Source organism: Drosophila nasuta, chromosome 2L (genome assembly GCF_023558535.2).
Source record: "Drosophila nasuta strain 15112-1781.00 chromosome 2L, ASM2355853v1, whole genome shotgun sequence".
Classification (NCBI taxonomy): Eukaryota; Metazoa; Arthropoda; class Insecta; order Diptera; family Drosophilidae; genus Drosophila; species Drosophila nasuta.
In genome coordinates this window covers 17,739,827-17,748,890 of record NC_083455.1, presented here as the reverse complement: position 1 = coordinate 17,748,890, position 9,064 = coordinate 17,739,827, and the positions used below count along the sequence as shown (strand labels likewise).

Genomic DNA, 9,064 nt, shown 5'->3' with positions numbered 1-9,064 from the left:
CGATCATATAATAATTGTTTTGGCTGACAATCTGGTTTGTTTAGTACTCTATATGCTTAATTTTGAATGGAGTACTATATAATATACCAAATATGGCTTATATACCAATATATAAATTTAATATTTTTTGAGTATATTAATTTGGTATATTTTAAGAATAATACCGCACTCTTTTGATCTTACTCAAAATAGGTAGCCGATATCTCACAATCTAGCAGACTACTCGACTGTAACTTTTACTACTTGTTATTATGGTACTATCATTTTGCGATCCTTTGATATTACATTTTAATGTATTAGCTTTTATTTGTCTTAAACTAAAACTTTAAAGTTTGTAGTGTGTGTAAATGTGCAATGCCTTTTCAGCAGGCAATCTTATTAACTACAAAGTAAATAGAAGATTTTCCAATTATTTATTTTTTTTAATGTTAACCTTATTCTTGTTTGCATCTTTCCCTTTAAAGTCAATTAAACATTACTGCAATGAAATGTATATAAATTTACGTCGATGTTGCAACTTTCTAGTGCTTAAAGCTAAGAATGTAAAATGGCTCTGCTTATTAAGCATATTAATTGTTATTTAATAGGCATAAAATAAACGTTGATTAATGCGCATAATAACTTGCAAGTATTACAATTGAAAATACCGTCATAAAATCAACATATTATAATTTTCCAGCTGTAAATATAGAAATTCCGCCATAAAGTCAACATAAGATTTCCAGTTGTAAAAAAATGGAAATATCAATTAATTTTATTGGTTGTCTTTAAATAGTTTATACAAAAACTTAAGAGCTACAATACTAAAGGCTAATCGGCTGTTTATCAAAAAGTACTAAATGCTAGAATCATATTAAAAATTTGCACAGCTAATAAATAGTCCTAAAATTAAGTGTTGTGTAAATTTGCATAAATTACGGTATTGCCAAAGAGTCGTGTGGGTTGAAATTGCAAAAGTTGTTGTTGCTATTGCTGCTGTTGTTGCTGCCACACAATCGATCCCGTGAGTACCGTTTGCCAGTTGGCGTCTTCGACAAAAGAAGTGAAGAAGGAGATGCAGATGAAGCTGAAGATGTTACACTGGCCCAGCTATGTATATGCCCAGTCGTCTTCAGCTAAATGGGTTAGCCAGTTGCTGCCGCAGGGGGGAGGCAAGCGTTGTTGTTCTTGGTCGTTGTTTGTTGTTGCTGTGTTCTGTTGCATTCAGCAAGACAAGTGGGCATAGTTAGCTGCAGAACTGGGAGTCGCTCTGAAGGTTGTAGTTGCAGTTGCAGTGTCTACAAGGTGCACTGATATTGCTGCTGCTGCAGAGCACGGGGCAGTGTCTTGTGCGGCAGATGGGCGGCGGGGCAGCCGTGAGATGCCAAATGCGATTGTCGCTTGTTGCAACTGCTGCTGCTGCTGCTGCGGCGTTGCAGCAGAACGATGCAAATGCTGATGATTATCACAGATATGGAAACAGTTACCAGCACGCTGCCCAGATTGGCGCTTATATAACGCAGCAAGGCGGCATAGACTACGAGAGAGAGAGAGAGAGAGAAAGAGAGAGAGGGAGGGGAATAGAGGGAGTGTTGCAGTTGCAGTTGCAATCACGATTGTCAGTTATGCATCTACTTACACTCATCATCATTTGCATCCGCCTTGGCCCGAGCGGACGTCCAGCTTGCACCATTATAGCCATGTCCCCCCGGCCCCTGATCCACAACTAGTTTGGCATACTTTGTGCCCAGCTGCTCCAGCAAACGTCCCTGCGCCGGCGCCTCGTCCGCCGCCTCCACATCCAGTGCAGAGGCCAAGTTGTTCAGCTCGTTGAGGCGACTCAGGCTGAGAGCTCGCTGGCCCTGCTGTCGATTGGCTGTCAGTGGCTTCTGTTGCGGTTGTTGTGCTAGCTGCTCTGTCTCATCCACTTCCTCCTCTTCTTCCTCCTCGTCTGTTGACTGCTGTGACTCCTCCTCCAGCTGGCCCTGACCCTCGTCCAGCTTTGGTGCCTTTGTTTCCATCACCACAGCTGGCTGCTCAATCGATTCGTATGCCGGCTCCTTCAGCACCAATTCGCTTTTGTTCACATAGCGCATCTGACGCAGTTCTCTGCCCAAACGCTCATCGTCCGGCTGGAAGGGATCGTTCTGCTCCACGGCAGCTGCCACGCCAGCATTCTTACCGGGCACCGTGAAGCTGGCACGCACCGTTTGAATGCCCGATTGGTAGCTGCAGACAACCACGAAGCTGTGAAGAACCAAATCATTTTATTTCCCACTTATCTTCCCATATTTCAGCCTCTTACCGCCTAGTGCTGTGTGTGAAGATGCCTAGATTCTCCTGCACAGTTATGAATGTCTCCACTGTGTTCGTCTCCGGCTTGACCATGCTGCCACATAGCTTGTGATCGATGCGCATCGTGTACTTATCCGCCGGATCGTTGGCATTGCCCTTAATGCCGCAGTCGCCGCCATCGACGACAATTCGACCACCGAAGTATGGTCCAGTCTCCACCTCAATCTCTGAGGCATGTGCCAGACATTGTGTGGCATGGGCGGAGACTAAATGCGAAAGAGGTTTACATGGTAAGCATTCCAGTTAATAAAATATTACTTTGAACTTAGTTAAGTAAGAAAGCTACAGATAAGTGCTTTTTATGTTGAAATATCTTTTTGATCATAACTACCCATAATGTTATGAAAAAATAAATACAATTTAAAATATTATAGTATTGAAATTGTCCAATTGAATTAAATGAAATATTATAGGATTTTTTTTGTGGAAAACCTTAATTCATTTGAAAATATTAATGGTGTTTTTTTTAAATTACAATAATTTGAAATTGAAAATTCTCAGCTTTAATTTCGGAATTTAATGGGGTCTCATGAAAATGTGTAAAATTTCGTGTTTAAAATTTGTTATCTAACTCCTAAGCAAATTAATTAATTAACCAATTTCAATGTGTAATATAAGTCAAAAACAAACATGATAATCTCTCAGCATAAAATTTCGACTTCTAACCCCACAACTAATTATTTAGTTTATAATTGAAGTCTAAAGCAACTCCACTAATTTTGGTGTTTAAAATTTGGTATTTCTTTCTAAAACAATTTGGATAATTAACAAACTCTAAACTATTAATTTATTTTTAAAACTTATTTGTTAATCTACGGGTTTAAATTTGTTAACTAATTATAAATTAAATAGTATAATTTACAAGTTTATAATTCTGTTTGCTAATTCCAAATGAAATTGAATAATTATTAATTTTTGCTTTTCTAATTAAGTTCTAAAACAAATTGAGTCATTTGAAAGTTTATCTTTTGTAAACAAATTCTATAACTAGTCGTAGAATTATCAGCATATAATTGGTAATCTTATTGTAAAACAAAATTATTAAAAATGATAAAAAATTATGTATAAAAAGGTTTAGCTAGGTCGGTCTTATAGTTGTCTCTGAATTTACCAACTCTAGCATTTTAGCAACTTTAAAAGTTTGATGTACTTTTCAAGTACTTTGTCTACAGCTTGTGTGCGTTGTCTACTTACAGCCCTTGGTGGGTATGATGATGCTCTGACCAGGCAAGTGAGAGGCAGCCGCTGTTGCGCCTCCACTTTCAATCTCGTTCTCATCGTGGAAGTCGGCGCGTGCGCTGCTGCTGCGTAGGCGTCGCGGCTGCACCGGACGGATGTGGAAGCTGTATCTGGTGGCCATGCGCAGATTGTCGACGGCGGCGGCAAAGTGCTGCACTTGATGAGTGCTGGCAGTTGACATGGATGAGAGTGGACTGTATAGCAAAGCTAACAAAGCAGAGCATCAGACAAAACTTACTCAGCATCCAGAGATGGCAACTCGGCGATGCTGCCATTCACCAGTTTAACGCGACAACGTTGTGGTCCATAGTTCTGCATTTCACAGTAGAAGATCTGAAAGGCTTTGGGTGGTTCCACATCATCGCTCATATTTGTCACGGCATTGGCATTGGCATTGGCATTGGCATTGCCATTTGGCCCATTTGAATTGGTATCTGTGTCATGGGCCGACGTCACGAACTCAACTTCCCAGGTCAAATTCACCGATTTGTAATTCGGTTCACCAGCCACGCCGCGTATCTCTGCAATAGAAGAGGCCCAAATGGGATTCCGAAATGGGGGTTACTCGCATCTACATACAGTATGTAGAATGGGGTTACTCGACAGCAGATGCCGCAACACAATTGTTGCTGTTTCTGCTCTTGCTGCTGTTCATTGAAGTCGAAGCCCATGTCGATGTTGCTGCTCTTGCATGCAAATCAGTTAGCAACCAAAAGCAAAAGGCAAAAGACAAAAGTGTAAGAAGAGGTGGCCCAAGAACTTGTTTCACAAAAAAATGTAGTCTACTGCAACTAGCTTTTGGTTTAGTTTTGTTTGCTTGCTGTTCGTTTTTGTATTATTATTATTTCTGTGACTCTTGTTGCTGGAATTGTGCTTCAGGTGATGGCTGATTTGGCTGAAAGTGTGCCGGGTATTAGCATGTCCACATAACAGATTGAAGATGCTGCCAGCAGCCAGAAACCAGCAACCAGCAACCAGCTGTGTGTTCTACAAGTTCTCATTAAGTGCCAGTAATGCTCGTAGTCACTGTCAATTGGTTAACTGGAATCAACTCTAGATCTTCGACTAACTGCGGGCACATTAAAGACATGAACTCCATAAATAAATAAAGGAAAACAAGAGTCTACAGTCCAATGCATGTAAAGGTAGTCAAATCGCTTTGATGAGCAATTAATTGGGGGCATTAAATAATGATTTGAGCACTTTTGAAAAGCCTTATAAGATTGTAGCTTCATTTTAGCTTTTTATAGACTTTGAAAGCTAATTTTATTGAAATACTAATCAATCAGCTAAACGCTCGTAAGATTTAGATAATAAAAACCAGGTGGAAAAACAAAAAAAAGTGTCAACTTATTGATTAATTGCGTAAAATAAAATGAAAACTAAAGTGAAACAAATATATATGAAAATTTTGTTTATATTTAAATAGAAATAGCTGCAGTAATATATACAAAATCAGCTTAATCTAAAAACTATTCAAAATTCAATTATTATTTTAATGCAATTAGGCAAAAAGAAAAATTTTAAAATATTGAAGAAAAGTCTAAATTAAATGAACTAAAGAATCGTTATTAGTTACTTACAAATAATATTTAAATTGAACTATTGCCCTTTAATAATAATAATAATAATTACAATTATTTTCATGTAAAAAATGAACTGAAAGTCAAGACGTTAAAAGCGGAAATATTTAGTTTAGTGATCTTCAAAAATTTTGAGCTAATTTGGTAGACTGTAAACATAAAATAACGTTTATTAACGTTGCGGTAATTGCAAAAGATATGTTAGTTTTATTTTTAGCAATTACTCGTTTTAATGTCAACAATGCGCTAAATAACTCGCAAATCAAGTCAAGTAATTGCAGCCAAATTTCTACTTTGCTGAAGCACAAATCAATGCCACATTTGAGGCATACTATCTTCACACAACAACAGCAACACCAACAGCAACCACCAACAGCATCAGCTTCAGCTTCTCCGCCTTTGCGTCGTCGTGTGTATTTAAAGTGCATTTTCTCTATTTCTGCTTAGCAGAACCTTGCATAATGTGCAATTAGAAATGCCATTTTCTGTGCTAAGCAGCTGAAATGTTGTCTGGATGTTTGCCAGCATCTTGTTTGCTCCACGTTGTAGCTGCTGTTGCTGCCATGGTTGCTGCTGCAGTGGTTGTAGTTGCTGTTGCTGTCTGTGCTTGTGCTTTTTCCCATGTTGAAATCATTGACACCAATTTTGAATTCGCCAGGCCGCCTCCGTGTTGTATTCGGCATTTAGGCGAAATTCACACAGAGCATACAAACATAAAACAACAACAGCAGCGACAACAACAGCGGCAGCAGCAGCGGCAGCAGCAGCGACAGCGGCATAAAAAATATAAGAACAACAACAAAATAAACATGGAAAAGTGAAAATGCAAGGCTGGCAAACAGTTGGCACAAATTCTGAGCGCTGCGAAATGCCATTAGAACAACCAACATCAAGGTGGCGACAACTTTATCTTGCCAATGCGCCTCCTCTTCTCTCTCTTCCCTTTTCGTCGGCGACTAAGAAAACTGATTGGAAAACTCTCTGTCAGCGTTGAATGACAAACTGACCATGGAAGTTGCAGCATCAGCAAATAAATCGCCTGATTAATGATATACAATACCACAAATATTGTGGTTCAGTGAGCGAGATTTTTTTATTTTGGTTAGTGACTGCAACATGACGTTGCACATTGCCAAACAAATGTGTGGCATGTGTGTTATGCAATTGCTGTGCAACAGTTCTGGATTTGATTTGTTTTGGGGCTTTTGGTGTCGATTTAATAGTGTCAGCGGGGGGGTTAAGCACTGACATTTGCTCTGGCCTAATGACACTTTTGCTCTCGGCAACTGACCATTAAAAGTTGCCGCAATTTCCGCCACGTTTGTGTTTGCTGCTGTTGCTGCGGTTCTTTCTGTTTTGTGCTGATGGGCGTGGCGGCCTCTTTTTGCGGTTTTGTGCTGGCTGTGGACAGGAAACATTTGTACAATGCACATTTCCTTGGCTATGCGGAGTGCTCTTGATTGGCAGAAAATAGCTAAAATTAGTGTTAGCGGCAAGTTCGTTGCCTAAGTCTTTTGTTTTTGTATGCACTCGCAAAGCGTGAAACAATTTCGCTGCCAAGGGCAACCCTTTTTTTTGTAGCTGTTGCTGCCGCTGCTGATGTTGGCTCGTTGCCAAACAAGGTCTCTCCTTAGGGGGCAGATCAGGCCAGGCCAGGGCATTGCACACGTTGCAAGCTCACAAATCGTGACCAAATGCAATTAGGCAGCCCGCAAACAACAGAACAGAATGCCAAACAAGCTTGCCCAGGAAAAAAGGGGCAAATGCTATGCGGGGCATTCATTCCTATTTTTTCTGTTGTTCTTCTTCTGTATTTCTCTCCTTAGGACTCACCATATTTGCTGTCTGCAGATGTTTTCAATTTTCCTTCTGCCGCTGTTGTCTTTGACGACGTCTGCGCCGCCTGCTTGGGCTCTGTCAACGACTCATTGTTGTTGCTGTTGATGCTGCTGCTGGTTGCTGATATTCGGGCGCGTCGCTTTGCGGTGGCCGCAGCAGCAGCATCTGGCATTGCCGGCAACAGCAATAGTAACAGCAGCAACATCATCGGCAGCAACTTGCAGCTGCTGCTTGCCATTGATTTGTTTGACATTATTTCGCTTCTTTTTTTGTGTGTTGTTTGTTTGTTTTGTTGCCCTGATTTATGAAATTTGTTGCATCAAATGTGTGTCAATTGGGCGGCACAAATTATTATCGGGTTTGTTTTAACTATAATAATTTAATCTTTTTTTTATTTTTGTATTCTATCAGTTTTTTTGTTGTTGCTGTGCCACACACGACCAAAAATTTCACTTCTTTACACTGAACACTTTTGCACAGCCGAGCACACTGTGAAATTATTAATAATAGCAATAAATAAATAATAGATAGCTTATGCTATTTTCCGCGTTTGTCATTTGTTTTGCTTTTTGTGTGTTGAACGAAAGACTTGAGCAACAAGCGCTACGGGAAAAACGATAACCGCACGCCTTCGATGGCGTCCCACAACTGAAAGCAGCTTAGCGTCCCAGCTGCGGACGAAGCTCGCCGAAAACCAAATAACAGCTGTTCCGAACAACCAAACAACGCGCAATGCCAAGGCCGCTCGTCCAACAGCGAGAGCGAAAAACACACAGAGAGAACAAGAGAGAGAGAGAGTGTAAGTAAGCGAGTGATTGAAAGCTTTTCAGAGCGAGCTTTCTCCTATAATATGCTAACCATATGATGCAGTTTGTGATTGTTACAGCGACTAGCAGCTCTTGTTAAACTAGTCGTCATGACGGGGCAGATAAACATTGGTATCGAAAGAATATTTTATACCATAAATTTGACTTTTATTTATTATGTTTATTTTTAAATTATGTATTATGCTAATTATGTATAAAGTGCCATCAGAATAATTGTGGTCTGAAAACTTATATACTTAGCATTTATTCTTTCGAAAAAACTTATTAATATGCAGATCAGAATTATTTAGAAAAGTTGCTACGACCATGTTGTTGATGGTCTAGCTGCTCTTGATTTCCTGTGGATTTAGTTATTTCTTGAATAACTTATTCAATAACTTAAATTCTATCGATACAGTTGAAGAATATTTTCTAATGTATTGGAAATAACTAATAATTATTAATAATAACACATTAATATTACTAAACTTATATAGAAGAGAAGTGTTGGCCAGTGGATAGACTCTTAGAATACTAATCATTTGTAGCTAATCTTTTCATCATTCACCTCACCCGACATATTTTGATATATGCAGGAACATTTGGATTATAGTATTTTATTTAATATGGGTGCAAGAGATGTTTTGTTCGTTTCTGTTCGCCATTGTACAAGTATCGCACGCAAAAGTAATCACATAAATATAACTACTTATTTGCATTTTTGTAATATTATTTTACTTGCTTAGTGTGTCATTGACGCTTGAAACAGTGAGCTTTATTTTATTTTTTTATTCTTTGGTGCACTTTTATCGAGAATTGTACACTTTTGTCATTAGATTGGTACAAATTGGTTGTCACTTGACAGCCTTGCGTGTTGTTGCTGCTGCTGCTGCTGCTGCTTTGGTTGTTGTCGCTGTTAGTGTTGTTGTTGTGGCTGTTGTTATTTGAGCTAACAACAGAAATGTTAAGCAGAAACTCGACGCGCGCTTATCAGCAACCGCTTATCGGTTTATGGAAAACTGTGTGTGTTTTTCATCGTCGATGTCGCCGGTTTATTTTTTGTTGTCTCTCTGCTTTTCTCAAATGTTACACGCGCTAAATTAAAAATCCATATTCAAGCGAAAAACCTTTTTATATAATTAAAGCAGACGACAAACTCAAACAAGCTGCTTATAAATATCTTTATATATTAGTTTTTGCTGTTGTTGTTATTGTAGTGCTTGTTATTGTTGTGGTTGCTATTGAAAACCACACAGAGAATCA

General features: G+C 39.1%; 1 protein-coding gene across 1 annotated transcript; it reads right to left on the bottom strand.

Annotated features, from left to right (window-relative positions):
- Positions 1 to 745: 745 nt before the first annotated feature.
- LOC132798721 (uncharacterized) lies at positions 746 to 7,633 on the bottom strand. Its single transcript, XM_060810678.1, has 6 exons — positions 6,990 to 7,633; positions 3,812 to 4,094; positions 3,529 to 3,740; positions 2,285 to 2,540; positions 1,619 to 2,226; positions 746 to 1,516 (listed from the first exon to the last, which is right to left on the bottom strand). Exons 1-6 carry the CDS (start codon positions 7,246 to 7,248, stop codon positions 1,278 to 1,280), a joined length of 1,857 nt encoding a protein of 618 aa, XP_060666661.1. The 5' UTR covers positions 7,249 to 7,633; the 3' UTR covers positions 746 to 1,277.
- Positions 7,634 to 9,064: the final 1,431 nt, after the last annotated feature.